At 39.9% G+C, this 23,880-nt stretch overlaps 1 protein-coding gene across 4 annotated transcripts in view; it reads right to left on the bottom strand.

The window, feature by feature from the left end:
- The window catches only part of SVIL (supervillin), a 125,240-nt gene that overhangs the window by 84,913 nt on the left and 16,447 nt on the right, over positions 1 to 23,880 (bottom strand). For 2 of the 4 annotated variants that reach the window (XM_060782485.2, XM_060782486.2), the window contains exon 1: positions 1,622 to 1,856. The exons of the other annotated variants lie outside the window; for them this stretch is intronic. In XM_060782485.2, coding sequence (XP_060638468.2) covers positions 1,622 to 1,682 — 61 coding nt within the window. In that variant the 5' untranslated portion in view covers positions 1,683 to 1,856. Of the gene's footprint in view, positions 1 to 1,621; positions 1,857 to 23,880 lie in introns of those variants that run through there. 4 annotated transcript variants of the gene reach the window in all.

The following is a 23,880-nucleotide window of genomic DNA, read 5'->3' as shown; positions in this document are numbered from 1 at the left end:
AGCCCAGAAAACTCACAGCAACCCAGTGATTCTGGCCATGAAAGCCTTTGACAACACAATAGAAATATTATTTGTAAAATTTGAATAAATCAACAAAGACGTATTATCCTTTGTATTTCTTTTCTCCCATTCTATCCCATATCCCAATGAAGCTATCTTTTACAACAGGAACACAGAAAGATTGGAAGACAAATAAGTAGTCACTGAAATATTGTTTTGGATTAATTAGAATAGACAGTAATAATCTAGTCAAGAAGTAAACATAATTTTCCAGATTGGAAAGAAACATTATGGTTTTTTCACCCCTGAGTCCTCCTTGCAAAAATTCTGGCTTTCTTATTCTTATTGTTCAGTGTAACAAAATGGAAAAGCAAATTAAACAAAAACAAATAGAAATCCAGTGTGCAAGCCAAGAACTATGTCAAATTATTTACCATTAACACTCTATTTGAAAGTTGAAACATAGTAATCTTATGAAAATAGAACAAAAAAGATAAAAAAGAGCAAATATGTACTATTGAAAAGAGCAGCTGTTAATAATTCTCTAACAGTATATATGAGTTGAGGTTAGATTAAAGCCAGGCATGCATAAAAATTTATAGTAATTCTAAATTGTGTATAACCCAACACAGCTTTTGGCATGGAAACCTTTCTCCACCATAAAACCTCAAACAGGCCATCGAGAAGGCCAAAACAGGAGAGGCTCACAGTAAGGGTGGGAAGATATTATGGTACAAGCCTCCATTACTCATGAAGTACCAACCCATATTGTAAAGCCTGTAATGAACAGAGGATCTTAAACATTGGCGTACACAATTGCAGGGGAAATACTTTCTACAGCAAATTCCAAAAGGCTTCAACACCTTCAGTCCTTTGCAAACTTCTAACTGGAGATCTTAGCAACAGTCCACATTTTTGTCAGAATGTATTAAAAGTTTTCAGGAGGTGAAAAGACACCACTGCTGAAATCTCAGCACTTAAATTACATAAAGATGTTCCATGGAGTTTAAAGCATTTCTCTCTTCTGAGCTGTCTCATGATGGATGGCTGCTATTTTGGGGGCGAATCCAAAAGAGCGAGTCCAGCAATCTCTCCGGTAGTTTTGTATATTAGTTTTTTTGTTACTTGAACTGTGACAGCACTACAACTACGTTAATAAAACCCCTTGTTGGAAAGCTATCCACATATTCATGCACACATTTCTATGTCGATTTATTAAAAGGTAATAAAAGGGTTCCTTGCTGCCAAGTTTCAACTGTTCATTATGTCACCACTCATATTTTTTAAAGCTGGGAATCATGCCTTTCCTTAACATATGCACGCTATAAGCATCACTCTTTTTTTTCCAAAGCCCACCCGGTAATGGCTACTCAGTATCTGCAAGGCCTTAATTCAACTGCTCGCTAAGCTAATTAGAAGATTCATCTAATCGGATTTTTTCAAAGAGCGTCCTTTGAGGAAACAATAAGACTAGAAGCCAAACTGAATGCAAATAAATAAAGTGGCAATTTTGTTTTAAGACAGAAAGCGAGGAATTCCCTGACAAATAAACTGTCTCAATTTAGATTACAAAGCAAGTTAAAACCAATTACATTATTTGCAAAGTGCAGGCGACTCTTACCTTGCTCTTCAGAGTATCTGGCATTTCGCAAATAGCTGGATATCCACGGATTCCGGAACATGATTGCACAAAACAAAGGGACTCGGCAAAGGAGAAAAACTACAATAGCAGCTAATTCTCAGCCAGCCCCAGCCCTAGGCCCGTCTTTGCAATATTGTGTAGAGATTTTTCATAGCACAGGGATGGAGCTGTCAAGCTATCACGTCCTAGGGAGTACAGTAAATGCATAGCAATAGGCTGCAAACTGGAGCAGCTCAAGACAGTAATCAGATTACAAGAAGAAATTAGGCACATGAATGCTAAAACAGATTGGACAATGGTGACTGGGAGAGTCACAACATTACCACTTCAAAGTGGCTAGTCAAATGACTGTTTATATATCATGGCAATTAAATAACCTAAAGCCTTTTTTCCCCTAGTGGGTGGGGGAGAGGTAAAAAGTGTTCTCCATAAAGGAAGGATAAATCTGATATATCTAAACAAGAGTATATTGCACTGATAGTTTAAATAGGAAGCATCAGCAGGCAATCAGTTTACTCTTTAGAAGGACGGATGCTGGTAATTATATTCATTATGCTAAGTACTAGACCCACTAGAGAGCAGACCAATAGAAACCTATTGAAATAGCGTGACATATAAGAAAAAATGCTTTATCCTTGACAGGTGAGGAGGAGGATATATAGGCATATACTAAATACTGGCAACACGAATAAAATCCCACTTTAGAGGCATCCTGTTTTCTTTAAAAATTGCAAGACTTTAGAAAAGCTGCTCAACAATTGGGTGATTTGGGGGTCTCTCATTCACCAAAAGTAGAAGCTGACCTGATAGCAATTAATAGCCAGAGATACAAAGACACATCATACTGACGATCCATCACTTAAACTGTATTTTCAACACAACTTTGGAAGGATTTTTCAAACAAGGTTTCAGAGTTCATTACAGTCAGCAATGTCATATCCCTCTCTCCTCAATTGTTTTTAGGAAAAAAGGCTAGAAATGTTTTCTTCTCCAATAGATGTTGCATGCTTTGTTATTTTTAAGGATCAGCTGTTTATTGCAGAGACCACAGATCTTCTCAGCCACTGCAACCAAAGTGTGATATTCTTTTCATTGGAATCTAGGCTTGTATCGCTTTTAACAGCATTTCTTATATTCCAAATACATTATTGTTCAGGCAGATATTTGTTTTATGAAATGGATATGGTTTATCCAGTGTGTTTACTAACCTGTTGCATTGCTCTGTTTCTATTATACCGCAGTTGCTGTTCATTTGTTTATTTACCGGATTTATATCCTGCCTTTCTCAGCCCCGAAGGGGACTCAAGGAGGCCTACATATAGGCAATTATTCAGTGCCTTCGAGCAACATGCAATTCCAATAAACATTAAAATAAAAATATATTAAACTTTAAAAAACATTACATTTGATATTAAAACCACACCAACCATAATCATGGTCCAAGGCTGTTCCATAGTCATTGCACTGCACTATTCTCCAAAGGCTTGATCCCAAACCCAAGTTTTCACTTTCCTTCTGAAGGCCAGGAGGGAGGGGGCTAATCTAATGTCGCTAGGGAGGGAGTTCCACAACCACCACTGAGAAGGCCCTGTCCCTTGCCCCTACCAGTCATGCCTGCAAAGAAGGCAGGGCCGAAAGCAGGGCCTCCCCAGACTATCTTAATCTCTGAGGTGATTCATAGTGGGTCAGGTAAGCTGGGCCAGTGCCGTTTAGGGCTTTATAGGCTAAAGCCAGCACTTTGAATTGTGCTCGGTAGCAGTCTGGCAGCCAGTGGAGTTGGTACAACAGGAGGGATGTCAGCAGTTTTAATAAAAGGCAACTTGATTGAAAAATATGCATCTGGGCATATGATACTGATACAGGTATGATGCAAGTTTTATTTGTTTATTTATTTTTTAAAAGCTGATGTACTTCTATGGGAATTAAAAATAAGAAAATGCATACATTTCACATGTCCCACCCTTCATAATCTCTATCCTGAGTTAGATCTTTAGGAGACGATTCTTTAGATTTTGTTAACCTAGCGGCACGAGTCAGCTTTTGGGGATTAGGAGCAACAGCTGCTCAAAAGGGAAATAGAGGCAATCTGAACTTTTCCTTTCAGGGCTGACAGATGAACAATTGGAAAGGAATTATGGAAGATTACTATGGTATGACCACAAAGATATATATAGCGCAAAGTTTATAGAATGTATAAATACTATTATATTTGAATGATTTAACTAAACTGGACAAGCTATCCCGCCCCAACTCCCAATCGGAGAAAAGTAATTACAGACATGTGTAAAGAAATAGGAATATATACTTGCCTTTTGTAGAAAAGTAGAATTATATGGTTCCAGGACCCCCAGTGGATACCACAATCCATGTGTACTCAAGTCCCATTATATACAATGGCATGATAAAATTATGTCCCTTATATAAAACTGCAACATCAAGGTTTGCTTTTGGGGTTCTTTTCTCTTTCTAGATATTCTGGGGTTTTTTTTTGTTTTCTTTCTTCCATGTTATTGGAATTTTTTAATAACACATATTGCCGGGGGGGTGGGAGGAATTATTAGAATGAATACAATGATGGCACTTTCAGTGTGACTTCCAGATTTCACATCCAATTACCAAATGGGAAAACTTAAATAATGGTTGGGGTTTGCATATTTTGAAAGGTTAAGTTTAGACCGAAGAATTCACACTCATTAGAATTCTACTCTTCCCTTCTACAGATCATGCTTCCAAAATCCAGTAAATCCAGTGAGCCCAACACTGGAGAAATGGTGGAAAATACCTTTTCCCATGATAACTCTTTCAGGAGTAATTTTCCCTTCCAAGGGGTAGATTTCTCTAACTTCCTGTTGTCTCATGCTCTTAACTATGAGTCCAAGAGCAAGACCACCTATTACAATGCAGTCTGAGCCCTGCCACATGCACAATCAAGGACCTTCTTATAGCAACACAGAGACACTCCAAGTGGCTAGCTTCTAGTCAAAAGATATTTAATATAATGCCATTTTTAAAAAAAACTTTGTGCTTTTAAAATACATTACAACTGTACCTTTGGTTAGCTTCTGATGCGATAAATAAATAGCTATGAGTAGTTTGTAAGTCAGATGTTTGCAACTTGGGGACTTCCTGTAATTTGTTATATCCCCACAAAAAGGCAAAACAGAAAGTATTCCCTGGCTTATAATACACGTACAATTTCACCCATTGTTCTTCGATTACAAATGGTTTAAAACAGGAACCATAAAAGCAGAATATTGTCAATGATGGGAGGGCCCTTTCCAAAATGGCTGGTAAATATTCAAATACTACCATGTTGGTTTTTACAAGAACAATCTACTGAGAATGAAGTATAAAGGGACTGATATTAGGGGGAGGGACCAACAGATCATTTTAAGCTTCCTGGCTCATGTGCTTAACTCAAATCCACAGCCTTCTCAAGTATCAGGATTAAGTAGCTAAAATAAAGATTTCACTGTGATTCTTACAAGGAGACACACATGGAAATTCCAGGATATAGCCATATGGTAACCATATCTCAAGCAGCAGTGAAATGATCTCCTGAAGATCTTGGTATTTAAAAGCAGGCCAATCCATCAGTGCCACTTTGCTCCAAGGAAATTCTCACTGAATTTTAAGAATAACACTGGTCTTTCTTTCTTTCTTTCTTTCTTTCTTTCTTTCTTTCTTTCTTTCTTTCTTTCTTTCTTTCTTTCCTGCCTTCTTTCCTGCCTTCCTTCCCTCCCTCCTTCCTCTATCAGACACATACTCTTACTACCTTTCAGTATCTACTTGATAAATTTGCTTTCATATATTAGTTTACCTACTACCACAGCAATGGTCTTTAGCTTGAAACTTTTGATAAATACTACATAGTAACTTAGTAAGACTTGTATCATGCTGTCACATAACTTGACTTTCAGTCCACAAGTCTCTATGTGTTCGGGTTTGTGTGTGGAAATGAAGGTACTGTCACCCCATAAAAAATCAGTTCCCCTAAATATCTGGTAAAATACTAAGCACATATTTCAACAATCCTCAAATTAAAACTAAGTGGCTAAGCAACATCAGAGTATAGTCAAGATAACAAAAGCTATTAATTGGGATGATCACATAAATCAGGAGAGGCTGCAGTCGTTTGGTCTTACTTGTGGCAACTAGGAAGGGCTTTGAGTATCTGAATACAACTCTGTGGAGACCGGGGTTCAAATCCATTCTTTGGGCAAGTCACACTATCAGCCTCAGAGGAAGGCAAAGGTAAACATCTTACATTTAGTTCTGTGATACACCCAGAGTTCATTCTGTGTTTGGTTACATGAACTCATTAAACTCTGTTTATTTTTACAAATATCCTATTTCAAAGCCACCAAAGACAGGATGAAAGATTTGTTATTGTGTACAATGACAAGAGATGCCTAACATCATGCTTATGACTCACCAACAAACATTCACTGCTTACTATCAGTAAGACGCTCACTTCCATTGTTCCCAGTTGTGGCAGCACAGATTTGCATAATTTAGCAAACATGAACCATAAGAACCTTGCTAGGTCGGGCCATGATCTGGTTTTCGCACAACGTGCCTTAGAATAGCCAACCAAGGGCTTCCCATAAGCTTCCCACAAGCAAGACAAAAATTCTCCCATTCTCTGGCTGCCCATAAATGGCATTCAAATAAATTGTGTCAAGCAAGCTCCAATGGACTTTTATTGTCGGGTTAAAATTCAACATGAATTGGACACTTTGCAACTGTAACTATATCTCATGTAGTGGGGTGGAGCCCCCGGTGGCGCAGTGGGTTAAACCCCTGTGCCGGCAGGACTGAAGACCGACAGGTCGCAGGTTCGAATCCGGGGAGAGGCTGATGAGCTCCCTTTATCAGCTCCAGCTCCTCATATGGGGACATGAGAGAAACCTCCCCACAAGGATGATTAAAAACATCAAATCATCTAGGCATCCCCTGGGCAATGTCCTTGCAGATAGCCAATTTTCTCACACCAGAAGCGACTTGCAGTTTCTCAAGTTGCTCCTGACATGACCAAAAAAAAGTAGTGGTGTGATTCATGCCAGATTTGAGAGCTTAGAAAGTTACTTACTTGGCTGACAATCTCCAGAATCCTCCAGTCAGTATGGCCACTGTCATTTAAAAAAAGCTTTTCAAGCCCATTTTTTTCAAAATCCAATTATCACAGGGACAGAAAGTGAGGAGAACTCTTCTGAACAGGGGCATGGACAGCAAAAAAAACACCACAGGGGTGTTAACTTTTCCCTATGCTATCCAAAACATATATATACATATAAATATACATATACATATGTCTGGAGTCATACATTTAAAAGTATCTGTTCTGTCTCTGAATTACATACAAATTCATCTTAAGAACAAATTTACAGAACCTATCTTGTTTGTAACTTGGGGACTTCCTGTACATAAAACCAACAACAACAATTCAGCTAAAAACATCAGAAAGTGAAGATCAGAAAATAATTCAACTATTCAATAGTGTTAAAACAATTCAAATCTACAAAATGCTTAAAGTGCTTAAAATGCTTCCAAAGTCAGTCAAAATCCCCCCCACCTCTCTCACACACACACAAACAGGGCCCATGTGTATAGTAGTTAATTCTAATGTGTGGTAGACATGTATCCTGTGCATATGAATGGGTTTTACCTATTGATGTCAAATCTGATTCAGAGCAGGCAGAATTTACTTCAAAGTGCTGGTAATGACTTAATAAAGCCCTGTAGAGTTTGATTACAGTCTGAAAAACTACATCTCTATGGGAGTCTGAGTTTTAAGATCCTCAGGAGTGGCCTTTCCTTAGCCCCACCACTGTAAGTTTGGTGATGACAACTTGGTGGCACTTTTGGTAAAATCAAATGAGAGGACGAGTGTTTCACGGCTGTGGAATTCCCTCTGACGGGAGATTAAGTTGGTTCCCTCTCTGTTCTTGTTCCTTTAGCATGCAAATACTTTTTTTATTTAGGTAGATGGTTGTAAGAGAACAGTCTTTTTTTTTTTTTTTGAGTGGTTCAGAATGGTGTAGTGATCTGAATGTTGGACAAGTACACTGGAAAATGAGGGTTCAAATCCCCAGTCAGACATGGAAGCCCAATAGATGACCTTGGGCAAGTCATATTCTTTCAGCTTCAGAAAAAGGCAAAGGCAACAACACTTTTAATTTTTTTCATCACAAGGTTTTATTTGCATTTAACAATTGTTTTGAATGAGCATTTCAATGCACTTGCTTATTTGTTTATCTTAATTTTTGTATTCTACGTTGTATTTTGCATTAACCTGTGCTGTAAGCTACCTTTGTTTCCATGTGGAGAGAAAGGCAGGATACTCATAAAGTAAACAGTTCACTTTTGTGTTCATGACCTGCTCCATCAATGCAAGCCTGCACTCTTAAAAAGGTTCTTTATATCTGATCCTACCTACTTTTATGTTAATCAAATTATCAAACCATCAGTTAACCACAAAAAGTCTGCCTTTCCAGCTTCCTCTCAGATACTTATCTAATATTTTCAAGCCATAGACATAAAGTCTGTGGCAATCTAAGGGGAAAATCCCAGTGTATGCAGTATTTCCAAGAGTAGCATTACCAATGTGCAAGAAGAACAAACAAAATGCAACTATAGAGGGGAAACAGGCTATAGTATACTAACTATACATCATCTAGAATTTGCCAGTCTAATACAGGGGAGGAAAAGCTGTACATTTACCTCTTTGTGAACTTGTGTGCTACGTATGTAGAGCTCTTCACCCTAATTTTCTGATGCTTGCAAGATGAAATCCCACATTTAATGAAATGTGTAAAAGATAATTTCAGCAGAGCAAAGTCTTATTGAACCACATCCCTTTTGAGGAGTTGGGAGTCTCTCTCTCTCTCTTACTCTCTAATGGATGCTCCGTTTGCCATCTAGTAAATTCTGTCCCCAGACTCCATTCCCAGCTGCTTACCTAATAAGGCAACGTGCAAGTTGACTGGCTGGCTGATAGGTCATGGGGTGTTTACCTTGCAAGCAACTGACAGCCTACCTTTTGGCAGACAGTATGTGCTTTACTCTCCCTTCCCAACAGCTGTAGAAAGTTCTCTGTCAAGTGATAGGAAATAGTCAGATCAACAATGCATGCTGTGACTGAAAAGGATGCAGTGTTTAATAACACTCTGAGGTAATATGAACCGTTCAAGAAGATGAATCATATTTGTAAACACCAGGCCATTTTTTTTGAGAAAAGATACGATAAAATGCTTTCCTGTACATTATAAATACACATGCCTTGAAGACATTCTTTTCTCACTTCAAGTTTTAAATAAGGCTGCATAAGAGCACATGTAAGAGATTTTACTATTTACTTGAAAGAGGACCATGCAATTGCAAGATATGAAAGATAGAGAAAAATAAAACAAATAATACCAAAATACCATACATCAGTGCATTATAAACAATAACATCAGATATCAACCATCTATGAAAAAGCAGTGATGCAAACATTTCTCATGGGAAACAAGAATTTTGTAATGAAGTTCTAGCAGTGTTATATGGTCTCTAAAACACATACTTGACACCAGTCTAGCTGCTGTATTTTGCTTTAGATGCAGCTTCTGAATACTTTTCAAGGGCAGCCCTATGTAGAGTGCAATACAGTAGTCTAATTGAGAAGTAACTAAGGCATGAATCACTGTTCCCAGATCTGTTTTCCCCAAGAAAGTATGCAGCTGATGTGCCAGTGAAAGATGGGCAAAGAATCAAGCCTTCAATAACAGCACTGGGTTCAAGAGTACCCCAAATGACGAATCAGAGGGTTTCTTAGAGAAAGTAACTCAATCGAAACAGATTGCGATCCCAACCCCAAAACTGGTTTTCCTATAGACAAATTATTCTATTTTCTCTGGATTAAGTCTCAGACTAATGACCTGCATACAATCCTTTACTGCATCCAGACAACGATTCAGTACTGCCACAGCACCTTGGGAGTGGTTGTAAAGGAGAACCAGAGCTTACTTTATCAGCATACTCATGGCTCTTGATGAACTTTCTTGGTGGCTACATGTAGATGTTCAAAAGCATACGGGAAAATATTGACCCCTCTGGAATCCAACAGGCTGATGGCCAAAAGGCTGAACAAAATTCCCCATCCTTTGAAACCATTCAGTCATGAAAGACCAGAACCACTGTAAAGCAATGCTTCCAAGCCCCGCATCAGCCAGCCAATTTAGAAGGCTACCATGGTCAATGGTAGCAAATGCCACTGAAAGGTCAAGGAGGACCAAAATGGACTCACCAAGGTAACCAAGGTTGTTTTATCTATAACTAGACCTGAACCCACATTGGAATGGGTCTAAGCAATCTGTTTCAACTAAGACAGAGGCACATGCCAACTCATGATGATATAGGCAGTAGTCCTACGCATTTATACATTATAGCCAAGATTATGTATTAGGGTTCCTTTGCAGTCACAAGTTAAAAAGAATAACTACGGTTCAACCAAAATGTGGCAGAAAGAAGGAAAACAATGGACAATATGATGGCTACATGCATTCTCGCCAGAACTTTGAGAAGTTACTCTTTCAGCTTATAACTTACAGAACCCTCTGCCCAAAATTAGGTTCTCTAAGCTTTATTTTTCAGTGCATCCCAAATCTGATGTCATCTGTCCCACATCAACAGCACAGTTTCAGCTGTCACTCTAAAATCTATCATTGATTCAACCAGAAACTGACTGTTCCCAGAGTCATTTTAAATTTGCTAGCTGTTGTCATCTTAAGGATTAGTCATGGTGCCTCTATGCAAGATCAGCAATGAGGACACTCATTATATTTAGCAAGGAGTAATGGTAAAAACAGTTCAACTTCCTCTGTCAGGCCTGTGAGTGAAGTAATCTTACTATATTGGTCAGAAGCACAACTAAGCTCTCGTTGTGAAGAAACAAGTCCATCTTCCACCTCTTCTACACCCACCCTTGTCTTTCTCCTGCTCCCCCTCCTAGAATCATAGAATCAAAGAGTTGGAAGAGACCTCATGGGTCATCCAGTCCAACCCCCTGCCAAGAAGCAGGGGGTTGCTCCTCGTCTTTTCTTAGTGTTGCTTCCATAATACAGTTCCCAAAAGTCAGGATCACCTTGTTTCTTGTAACAGGACATTTTGTATAAGGATTCATATCACAAGGACACTGAATATCTGCATTCATTGGGTGAGTGAGAAGTAGTCAGTATAACACTATGAGATAGGCAAGTTAATTAGGATTGTTGCTGTGTGCCTTCAAGTCATTTCAGACTCAGGGCAATCCTAAGTCTAAAGTTTAGGATGGGAGGTGAGCAAATGACCTTGGAGGGCTACATCCAGCCCATGGGTCTTAGTTTGGGGACCCTTGATCTAGAAGGATATCAATGCAAGGAAGGACATCCTTCTTCCTGGTCTTGTGGGGACCACAGACAAGGGGCAATAAACAAAGGTGATATAAAATGTGAGTTTCATTAGCAACAAAAAGATAACTTCAACTCCATAGTTCCTTTGGTTCTAGTGTAACTCTGAAAATGCTGTTTCATTCCTTCCTCTATGCTGTTGTGGGATTAACAGTCAAGCTGCATAGATGTGATTATGCTTATGCTTGGAATGGATGGTTGGTACTGGATTGGGGTGAGAGCAGAAGCTAAAGGCAAAGGAAAGGCAAGAGGCTTATAAAATAATGTTTTCCTAGCCAATAGCTGCTAAGGTACATTAAACACACAATCTTGGCAGAAGTATGTGTATATGAATTTTTAGTATTCCTGTTCAGTCCTCGGTATTTTCATAGCCTTTGGAGAATGATCAGGGAACTAAGGAGACCTTTGGATATTACCTAAGCCATATAGAAGTTTTTTTCCCAAAAATATCTCCCAACATGTCAGAAGCACCATCTAGATCAGTCATTCTCAAACTGCAACCCTCCACCTCTTTGGGACTCCAATTCCCAGAAGCCCTAGCCAGTTTGTTCAATGGTCATGAATTCTGGAAGTTGGGGGGCCTAAACAGCAGGAGGGCCACAATTTGAGGATGCCTAATCTAGATGTTCTGATTTGTCATCAACATATCACCATCATAGTCTATCACTTGGATGATTGTCTTCCAACAGTAGAGTTTTGGTGGTGGGTCCGTAAGTTACTGTAGAGATCTATTTTGGACCCACACGGGTTTTTCACAATGAGGACATCAATTTCCAGGTAGAAGGTGCCTTTCTCTTGACATGTTTCTCTTTTGCCCTCTATTTGTGCCTCTTCAAAATCCATAGCACTGTTGGTAACAGCTGACCTCCAGTGCTTCCTAGTTCTCAGTGTTTGTTCTATATTTTTTTAGGTTACCTCTAACTTAAAATTTATTTTGCTGTTCACTGACATTTCTTTTTTTATTCTTGAGCTAAGAATAAAATAACTGTTTTGAGACACAGTAATTGGACATTTGGACAGCGGGACCAGTCCAGTGAAGTTGATGATGGAGAATCATCATTTCAATGCTGGTGGTCTTTCCTTCTACCAGAACACTGATGCTTGTCTGCCTGTCTTCCCAAGAGATTTGAAGGATTTTTCAAAGGTAATTCTAATGGTATCATTTTTATCTGTATATCTCCTACAATGCAATTAGCATACTGAGAACAATGGGAGCTGAAATCAAGACATTTAGAGGATTACCACTACCCAAGATGATGGCAATCAGACTGATTAATAACTGGCAAATAGAGGGAGAAAATGTGGAGGCAGCAACAGACTTTGTATTTCTAGGTACAAAGATTACTGCAGGTGCAAACTGAAGCCAGGAAATTAGAAGACGTTTACTTCGTGGGAGGAGAGCAATGATCAATCTCAATAAAATAGTGACGAGTAGAGACATCACACTGGGAACAAAGATTCGCATAGTTAAAGCAATGGTATTCCCTGTAGTAACCTATGGATGTGAGAGCTGGACCATAAGGAAGACTGAGCGAAGGAAGATAAGACGTTTTTGAACTGTGGTGCTGGAGGAAAATTCGGAGAGTGCCTTGGACCGCAAGAAGATCAAACCACTCCATACTCCAGGAAATAATGGAGGGAAGGATATTAGAGGCAAAGATGAAGTACTTTGGTCACATAATGAGAAGACAGGAAAGCTTGGAGAAGACAATGGTACTGGGGAAAATGGAAAGAAAAAGGAAGAAGGGCCAACCAAGGGCAAGATGAATAGATGGTACCCTTGAAGTGACTGGCTTGACTTTGATGGAGCTGGGGGTGGCCATGGCTGACATGGAGCTCTGGCGTGGGCTGGTCCATGAGGTCATGAAGAGTCAGAAGCAACTGAACAAATAAACAACAAACAAAACAGTTGATTGCTGGTTTGGAAAAAATTGAACCATATGGGCATGAGCTGAATCTGAGGGTTAAGATGACACTGGTAGCACATGGCATAATGATTCTCAAGTAATGTCCAACACAATCAGCATCCACAAAAGTTACCATGGCTGTGCAAAAGCTGCCCATAGAAACAAAATCCACTCTCAAAGGGTCAAACTAACGTTCAAAAGGTGTCAATGTTAAACAATCTATTTAAGCCACAGATGTTCCAAACCACATTTTCACATGTATACCATTTATTCTAGAAGAATCATTTTCATTTTCACTGCTACCAGGTTCTGTATAATGCATTTAGCTTGAATAAAAAAACCACAAAGTTTTTCCTGTTCACTGAAGTGATTTGAAACAGATTCTCTCCCAGAGTGTAAATGCAAGTGCTTATACACTGAGACAGTCTGAGCCAATGAGTTTAGGAATTCCCATCAAAACAGACTTACTAAGTTTAAAAAGTCTTTATAATGTTACAAAGATGAATAACACGAAAAAGTATTTGGTGGCAGACATTCCCAGTCTAATCCTTGCTTTTCAAACTTGTTGCACTTTGGAATCTCTTTTTGGCACAAGTTTTTGAACCATTTTGAGCCGAGCAATAGAACAGCCAGCCAGACGAAAGAAAAGCCGAGCAACAAGAACCCAATAGTGGTCAGAAATGAATACTATAATGAGGAACACAGAACATAAAATTGGTCAAATATAGGTTTCACAAAACAAAAGGTGTAGGCAATACTGATCTTTATTTGCATTTTGTGATTCAAAGGTACTACTTAAATGATGGGCTACACAAACGGTACTGTACTATCAGGGAGGGACCATTTCATGTTCAATATCTTGAAGGTTCACGACTCAATCTCATTGTGGTTGTTGTTGTTGTGTGCCTTCATAAAATGTCTATTTTATGGCAAAAACCAACACTTTGAGATGGTTCCTCTAACTATTACTATCATACTGTTTGTTCTAGGATTCTTCCCAGATTGGATCCATCCTGGATTCAGTTGTATAAAGGCAAGAAATCACTTTGACTGCTGCAACACTGCTATGGAAAACAGAGTGTTTCTCTTTAATTTAATCATTCACCAAGATTTCTTATTTATAATATTCTTTAAACATATGAAAAAACCTTGCATGGCTATGCTACATTCCAGAACAACATTTACAGTAGGCCATGTTTCCGATGGTACGTGCATAAGCCTGGGATGCAAGTACACTTGGAACAATACAGCGAAATATAAGTAAATTTTCCTACTATCAAATCAGTGAAATCAAGTGCATGAAGCATTTGAAATGCAGAAGAAAACTAGGGTGGGTGATTGAGGAAGAATGATCTCACCCGAATAATTTTATTGGACAGATGCTTCAATTTCATCCTCATCTTTGGACAATAAAGCCACATTTAAGTGATTTACCATGTGTGCAAATAATTCCTTTTGGATTTCGTTCTTCTGCCAAGACCTATTTCAATTAGTTGTAACTTATCAAGAGGAATGTAATAATAAACCCCTCATGGGTTTCTTGGGGAACTGTCATGCCAAAACTTTCATGTAGCATATGGTTGCTTCAACAGACTACAATCCTCATAGCTCCAGGATTAGAAATAGAGCATTGAATGAATCACTAAAATCCCACAGTCCAAATATTTCACTTCACTAGACAAGTGTGGGGGAAGTAGTATACAAGAATGTGTTTTGCTGAACCTATTACATTATTCAAACAAACCAATCAGATTTAAGAGCATTGCTATTGAACCTCCAAAGTTCAAAAGTTTCATTCAGCAATTTTACCTGTTTTCTTTATAACACATTCATGCATTTGTATGATCTTACCTATGAGCCAAAATGCAAAAAGGCAGTTGCGTATCACATCATATCACAAACATTCCTTGAAAGGCCTCAAAAATTTGGAAATCTGACATAAACACTTTTTACATGAATAACTGGAATGAGAACATAACTCTTTTCACAAGCATTATTACCCATTCCATAGTTCTCTGCCAAACTCCCCAAGCTGCTTTTTAAACTCTAGGGACTCTGAATGTATACATCTGCCATAGTTTACAGTTTTAAATCCCTGGCTTTCTGAACTCTTGGAATGTTTATACATGTTTATATATCATCTGGTCATCATTTAGGGATTATTGAGGATAGGGAGACATATAGACAGGCTGCTTGTTTATGGATCAGAAATTTCAAGTATAAAATAAATTTTGCAGGAATTTGTTATGAAATACAGCCATTCCACCCTATAACTCTGCCAACAGGTTGCATTGTTGCATCTGGTATGGTTGGTGATTGCACCAAATGTGGCTGATCTTTCCATTCTGGGGTGAGAAGTACATTCTGGAGGATTGTAAGCACAGAAATGACTCAAGCAACTATGTTGGATGGGTATTTGTGTTTTGGGGTCAAGGTTTCTGCCCAAAACTGTTGCTTTTAAGTTGGAGTTTAGGAGTGGTGGTGAGGGGTTGTATTTGGGAACCACAAAAGAGGGTCCCAGAAAATTATATGCTGCTCCTGAGCTGGACTGTCGCCATTTCTAATTAAATGGAAGAGAAATCTGAAATAGATATTAACATCAATCACAAGATGTATGGCTGTTGTGGAGAAAGTTGGTAGCTAGAATTATTCTCCTTCTGTCACAACTCAGGGGCTGCCAAGTAGGTTAAGGGTTAATGGTGAAATCCCCTTCTCTGAAGATTATTAAACCAAAGCTATGTGGCCATCTGGCAGGAGAACTTTGACTGTGTATCTTGCATGGCAAGGAGTTGAACTGGATGGGCCTTGTAATCTCTTTCAACTCTATGTTTCTAGGAAGATTCTTTCTAAGATAATGCAAAATTCACTGCCATAAGATATAGCGATGGCTACCAACACAGGCAACTTTAATTGAGGCCATAGCTACAGTCTATCAATGGCTACTCGTTGGGATTACTATACAGGCAGTCCCTGAGTTACGAACATCTAAAATACAGGTGTATATCACCTTGTCCATATGAGGTAATATGTCTTTGTGCAATCGTTACTGGGGAACATAAGATGAAGAATGTGAATTGCAACCACACTCAACTGGGAAGCTAACTTTTGAGAAAGAATGCTGGACTACATAGTCCTTTGATCTGAGGCACCACAACTCTTTATGTTTGTGATCATTTTAATAGGATTATGTTTTTGTTTTATAATGTGTCATTTTTGTATGGTGCTTGTATTATTCAGCAATTGAATGTGTTGCCCTGTGTTGGAAACCACCCTGAGTCCTCTCAGGAAGACAGGGCAGTATATAAACAAAGATTTGTTTGTTTATTTATTTATTTTAGCCATCTTATTTATTTATTTATTTATTTATTTATTTACAGTATTTATATTCTGCCCTTCTCAATGCCAAGACACACAACATAGACAGTCAGAGGCTATTTAACTTTTCTGGCCAGCAGGGGAGCTGTCGCTTTCATCGTCCACCTGCGACACCGATGAAGTACTTCCGCATTCTCCACATGCTTTTTGCTGGAGTCTTTTTATGGCGTCATAAATTACTTAAATTAGCCTCCCCACACATAGGTGGTACCTAAATTTCCTACTTGACAGATGCAACTGTCTTTCAGGTTGCAAAGGTCGACAACAAGTTACACAATTGGTCGGACACTCACTCTGATCCGGGCTGGCTTGGAACTCATGACCTTTCGGTCAGAAGTGATCTTAATGCAGCTGACACTCAGCCAGCTGCGCCACAATCCCGGTGCATAGGATTATAAAGATTTATCATTTTTATAGTGAATTTTCCACAGAACTGTACAATGGTGATAAAATATACCTGTACATTCAAAGTAACTAATAAGCATTCAATGTTGCAGTGCCTAAAATTAATTCAACGCAACAAAATCCCACAAAAGTTTTTATAAGTGATTCATTCAACTTTTATTAGAGTTAAGGGGAGAACAGTTTCCCATTTGCTGTTGTTACATTGAATGTAATGCAGGATTGTGAATTGTTTTTATACTGTGGTTTGAATTTTGTTCTTCTATGTTGTACACCTCTGCTCCTCCCCAGTAGCATTTTGGCCATCTTCCGACCTGGGAGTCCCATCTTCCAATGGCATACCGACATATCTCTGGTTGTACTGGTCCATTTAGTTTTCTTGGCAAGGATACTGGGGTGGTTTGCCGTTGCCTTCCCCAGGGATCACGCTTGGTCTGACCTCTCTGCCATGACCGTCCCGTCTTGGGTGGCCCTTCACGGTTTCGCTCATGACATCATTGAGGTGCTCAAGCTCCAGCGCCCCGACAAGGCGGTGATCCTTTGCTGGAGGAGCAGAGGATAAGTTCAACTAGCCCCAGATGTGATGACGCAGCTAGCTCAAAGCCGAAAGGAAGGCTAGCGGCCGACGGTACTGGAGGTGAACGACGAATCCGATGCTCTAAAGATCAACACACCATAGGAACCTGGAATGTAAGATCTATGAGCCAGGGCAAGTTGGATGTTGTTATTGGTGAGATGTCAAGACTAAAGATAGACATTCTGGGGGTCAGCGAACTGAAATGGACTGGAATGGGCCACTTCACATCAGATGACCACCAGATCTACTACTGCGGACAAGAGGAACATCGAAGAAATGGAGTAGCCTTCATAATTAATAAGAAATTCGCTAAAGCGGTGCTTGGATACAACCCAAAAAATGACAGAATGATCTCAATTCGAGTGCAAGGAAAGCCTTTCAACATTACAGTGATCCAAATATACGCCCCAACCACAACTGCTGAAGAAGCAGAAGTAGATCAGTTCTATGAGGATCTGCAGGACCTACTGGATAATACACCAAAAAGAGACATTATTTTCATTACAGGAGACTGGAATGCCAAGGTGGGAAGTCAAATGACAACTGGGATCACAGGCAAGCATGGTCTGGGAGAACAAAATGAAGCGGGACGCAGGCTGATAGAATTTTGCCAGGAAAACTCGCTGTGTATAACAAACACTCTCTTCCAACAACCTAAAAGACGGCTTTATACATGGACCTCACCAGATGGTCAGCACCGAAATCAGATTGACTACATCCTTTGCAGCCAAAGGTGGCGGACATCCATCCAGTCGGTGAAAACAAGACCTGGGGCTGACTGTAGCTCAGATCACGAACTTCTTATTGCCCAATTTAGAATAAAACTAAAGAGATCAGGGAAAATACACAGACCAGTTAGATATGATCTCACTAACATTCCTAGCGAATATACAGTGGAAGTGAAGAACAGATTTGAAGGACTAGATTTAGTAAACAGAGTCCCAGAAGAACTATGGACAGAAGTCCGAGACATTGTTCAGGAGACGGCAACAAAGTACATTCCAAAGAAAAAGAAAACCAAGAAGGCAAAATGGTTGTCTGCTGAGACACTGGAAGTAGCCCAAGAAAGGAGGAAAGCAAAAGGAAACAGGGATAAGGGGAGATATGCCCAGTTAAATGCGCAATTCCAGAGGTTAGCCAGAAGAGATAAGGAACTATTTTTAAATAAGCAATGCATGGAAGTGGAAGAAGACAACAGAATAGGAAGGACAAGAGACCTCTTCCAGGAAATTAGAAACATTGGAGGTAAATTTCAAGCAAAAATTGGTATGATAAGAAACAAAGATGGCAAGGACCTAACAGAAGCTGAAGAGATCAAGAGAAGGTGGCGAGACTATACAGAAGATCTGTATAGAAAGGATAATAATATTGAGGATAGTTTTAACGGTGTGGTGAATGAATTAGAACCAGACATCCTGAGGAGTGAGGTTGAATGGGCCTTAAGAAGCATTGCTAACAACAAGGCAGCAGGAGACGACGGGATCCCAGCTGAACTGTTTAAAATCTTAAAAGATGATGCTGTCAAGGTGATGCATGCCATTTGCCAGCAAATATGGAAAACACAAGAATGGCCATCAGACTGGAAAAAAACAACTTACATCCCCATACCAAAAAAGGGAAATGCGAAAGACTGCTCAAACTTCCGTACAGTGGCCCTTATTTCTCATGCCAGTAAGGTAATGCTCAAGATCCTGCAAGGAAGACTCCAGCAATACATGGAGCGAGAGTTGCCAGATGTTCAAGCTGGGTTTAGAAAAGGCAGAGGAACGAGAGACCAGATTGCCAATATCCGCTGGATAATGGAGAAATGCAGGGAGTTTCAGAAAAACATCTACTTCTGCTTCATTGACTATTCTAAAGCCTTTGACTGTGTGGATCACAATAAATTGTGGCAAGTTCTTGGTGGGATGAGCATCCCAAGCCACCTTGTCTCTCTCCTGAGGAATCTGTATAAGGACCAAGTAGCAACAGTCAGAACTGACCACGGAACAACAGACTGGTTCAAGATTGGGAAAGGCGTACGGCAAGGCTGCATCCTCTCACCCAACCTTTTTAACTTGTACGCAGAACACATCATGCGATGTGCGGGGCTGGATGAATGCAAAGCTGGGGTGAAAATTGCTGGAAGAAACATTAACAACCTCAGATATGCAGATGACACCACTCTGATGGCCGAAAGCGAGGAGGAGCTGAGGAGCCTTCTAATCAAGGTGAAAGAAGAAAGCGCAAAAGCTGGGTTGCAGCTAAATGTCAAAAAAACCAAGATTATGGCAACAAGAATGATAGACAACTGGAAAATAGAGGGAGAAACCGTGGAGGCCGTGACAGACTTTGTATTTCTAGGTGCAAAGATTACTGCAGATGCAGACTGTAGCCAGGAAATCAGAAGACGCTTACTTCTTGGGAGGAGAGCAATGTCCAGTCTCGATAAAATAGTAAAGAGTAGAGACATCAGACTGGCAACCAAGATCCGCCTAGTCCAAGCCATGGTATTCCCTGTAGTCACCTACGGATGTGAGAGCTGGACCTTAGGGAAGGCTGAGCGAAGGAAGATCGATGCTTTTGAGCTGTGGTGCTGGAGGAAAGTGCTGAGAGTGCCTTGGACTGCGAGAAGATCCAACCAGTCCATCCTCCAGGAAATAAAGCCCGGCTGCTCACTGGAGGGAAAGATACTAGAGACAAAGTTGAAGTACTTTGGCCACATCATGAGGAGACAGGAAAGCCTAGAGAAGACAATTATGCTGGGGAAAGTGGAAGGCAAAAGGAAGAGGGGCCGACCAAGGGCAAGATGGATGGATGGCATCCTTGAAGTGACTGGACTGACCTTGAGGGAGCTGAGGGTGGTAACGGCCGACAGGGAGCTCTGGCGTGGGCTGGTCCATGAGGTCACGAAGAGTCGGAGACGACTGAACGAATGAACAACATGTTGTACACCGCTGTGAGTCGCCCCTGGGCTGAGAACAGTGGTATATAAGCAAAGTAAATAAATAAATAAATAAATATTCAATTTTCCAGAAGATACACTAATTGCTTCTCATTTCCTTATTTTGTACTACCAGATTAGATCATCTTTCTTTTTAAATAACCTTACGGAGCAAAGTTATATTTGTCAAGTGAGCAAAATTAGTTTTCTTTCAAATAAACATTAAGCCACGATAGCTTTAAACAGGAGTGTGGGATACAGGTTTTGGAAGGGCTTTTTGATAACTTTATGAACATAAGGAACCAAATCTTTTCCACTGGCTCATACTTTGGGGGTACTTTGGACAAGCTCAATTTGGGAACCCTCTCACTCATGAGTGACCATCAGAACTACATATATACATCATGTCAGCTTGGAGAAACACTTCTGACACTGCTGTGGGGTCTGGCTAGCTCCCTTTCAGTCTTCATCTCCAACATAGTTGAGTCTCATATTTTGGTCTTCCAAAAGCATGACAATTCCCGGGGGGGGGGGGGGGGGGATACATTCCCAGATTTTACATGGATACATGAAACACTGGATAATAGTGACCCCTACTGAAATGAAAGACTTTTAATCCAGGAATACTATAGGATCATGATGGAGAACTTAGAAAATGTCTAGAGAAGACATATTTTGTCAGACGTGGCTAGATGAAACCATGGATACCAGTCCTTCAGAGATGGGGATCAAACTGTATATCTGAGGATGCTTGCCATAGATGCAGGCGAAACGTTAGGAGAAATGCCTCTAGAACATGGCCCTATAGCCCAAAACCCCCCACAAGAACCTAGTAATTCCGGCCATGAAAGCCTTCGACAATACATTGTATATGTAAATATGGGCACTCCTGCTTTTAGTCAAAGATTCATTTCCTCTTGATACACCATTCAAAATGCACAGAACAAAGTATCACATCAGAGTAGAACCCATTTATGTTCATAGAAATGAAGAATGCAATACAGAAAGCCCTTGGTATCTGCAGGAATTTTGTTCCAGGACACCCAGTGAATACCAGTATCAGTGAATGTGGAAGTCCCATTACAGGTAGTACCCGGGTTATAAACATTGCATCCTGAAAAGGTCTGAAAATGCTGCTAGGTTTATTTGCTTGATTTGAGTCTTTTATCCCTTCACAAGCGTTATTTCCTGTTTCCTTTCAAAGGACAAAAAGCAGCCAGCCCACACATACTTGTCCTAAGAGTCTTATTGAGCTCTGTGACATTTAATTCAAAAGACACTTAACCAAGAACCACTGTTTCTAAACAAACAGGAAAACTGCAGTGTGTGTGAAACATCATCCCTGCTTTTTTATTTTGTTTTCCTTTTGTGCCGAATCCATCTTACTGGCCACTAGGTAGTGGCCATGGTTTTGGCTTCAGTAACATCTGGAAGGAAGTGATCTCAAAGATAATAGTCCTGAGAAAAGCTAGGACGTGCTATGTAATCTGCACAAATTCACAATTAGCTTACAGTCAAGTCTTCCTTATCTAAGAGAAGCTCCAGAATGTAAATATTCTCTTCAACACTTAAAATGCCTTCTCAAAGAATGCCTCCCAGCCTCTATGCTGTCACAGGGCAATGTCAAGAACTGCAAAAACCTAGCTCTGCAGTTTTTCATAGTTTAACAGGCTACATCTTGAAACATTTTGAATTCCCGTGTTTTATAATTTGCAAAAACATACAAACACACAGCAATAAGCTTACGAGCAAGACATCAGCTCTGTTCAGCACACAATTGAAAAGGCCAATCATACTCTCAAGGGTTGACTGTTAACACTTTTAACTAAACTGTCTTCAGCCCTGCCTTTATTTGGAAATAAAGTAAGAGCAGCCAATACGCCTGGCTGGTTTCGTAAATGGTATTTGGCCACATGGAAAGGAATAACAGCCTGGCGAAAGGAATGGCATCTTCAGCAGTTATTGGTTGTCCAGCCAAGTACAGATGCCTCTGTTTCTCCCTTGTCTATATAATATCGACATTTTTTGATATAGCAGCATAGAATCAGAGAATTGGAAGAGACCCAATGGACTTCCAGTCCAACTCCTTCCCATAAAGGAACACACAATAAAAGCATTATCAACAGTGGCCTATTGTGTCTTCAACCAAGTGACATATCATGTTCAGCAGAGGTTCAAGAAGGGGGCAAAGTATCATTGCCTATCAATGGTGGAAATAATTTGGTGAAACTACAAATTTAGGGAACCAACGTTCCCCTGGAAGGAAGGCATTTGGCTCTCTACAAATCCATCACTCCACATAGTCAGATTTATAACAGTACAACAATAAAGCTCAGCAATTCCTAGAACCAGTTTCCAGGTTGACAGGTAACAGACAATGGAAATACTAGATAGGTAGTGTAGGCAAGGGTACTTGGTGACGGTTGATCTTTGAGAAGGGAGAAATTCCTTGCCCTATTCTCCAAAAGTACCTTGCTGAGAAACAATTTGTTTCACACAGATTAAATAACTGGTGTATCTAATATGTACTTGTTTTAGGAGAAAGGTTATTGCTACTCCATTCAAAATCTGGACTAATTAATAATTCACTTTACAATTTATATTTTGACCCTTCACATGTTACCAGAAGATAACTGCATTCCATTCAAGATCCCATGGATCACCCCATGTAACACGCAGAGGATTGTTGGCTTAATGCAGTCTTGGGGTGATTTCAGACCCGGGTAGGCAATTGGCGGAGGCACTGACATGCCCTTGGAAATGTTGGAGGGCCACCCCCAAACTTTTTTAATGTCCTCAAATGCTTGGTAGTTTCCCAGGATATTGGGAGGTGTATGTCACCATCTTTTTGATGTGAGTGCGTGGGCGGATCAAAAAGTAGATCTCTTTTGCAACATGCTTTAAAACCAAAATCTTGCTTTAGGGGGGGGGGAAACCCCTCTCTTAGGCTTAAAATGGCCTGGTGATTGCCAAAGCAAGATTAAGCTGCTGCTATGGGCATGATAGGATGGGGACACTTTTAAAAACACATTTCTGGAGCTGCTCAGTGACCCTGGGGCCCTCAGAATAGTCCTTGTAGTTGTAGGCTTCAGTTTCCCTGACTTGTGTTTTAGGCAGAGGCAACACATGTACCCTATGCACACATTTATGGACCAACGTTTTAAAAAATAACATATAACATTTATTTGGTCGCTTTTAAAGCTAATTTTTGAGGAAAGCCAGTTACAATACTCGCCTAGCCTCATGAAGAATCCTTGGGGGCTTGAAAGCTTGCCATTTTTCAAAAGAATGTTTTCAAACTCTACTGAAGTTATAACTGAACCCTGATTTTTGATTCTGCTCACTGACCACACAGCTGTTTCTTTTTGTGTGTGCAGTCAAAGCCCATTTCCCATTCACAATGGACATATCTGGAAACAGTTCTAAACAGCTCAACAATTTGCCTGTCCCTACAGCAACATCAAATACCTATGTACATGTTTTATTCAGCCAAATACCATTCAAATTGACATTACTTTCTGGATTGGTTTTTCGGAGCACTATTTTTTAAAAGCTGTTTTCTAAGAAATAAATAGCATTTGGCCTTGTTCATTGATTTCCTCACTGACAGATGAACCAACTACTGC

The sequence above is a fragment of the Anolis sagrei genome, chromosome 6 (genome assembly GCF_037176765.1).
Source record: "Anolis sagrei isolate rAnoSag1 chromosome 6, rAnoSag1.mat, whole genome shotgun sequence".
NCBI lineage: Eukaryota > Metazoa > Chordata > Lepidosauria > Squamata > Dactyloidae > Anolis > Anolis sagrei.
Note: the sequence above shows the minus strand (reverse complement) of the source record. Positions and strands in the feature narration are given on the sequence as shown.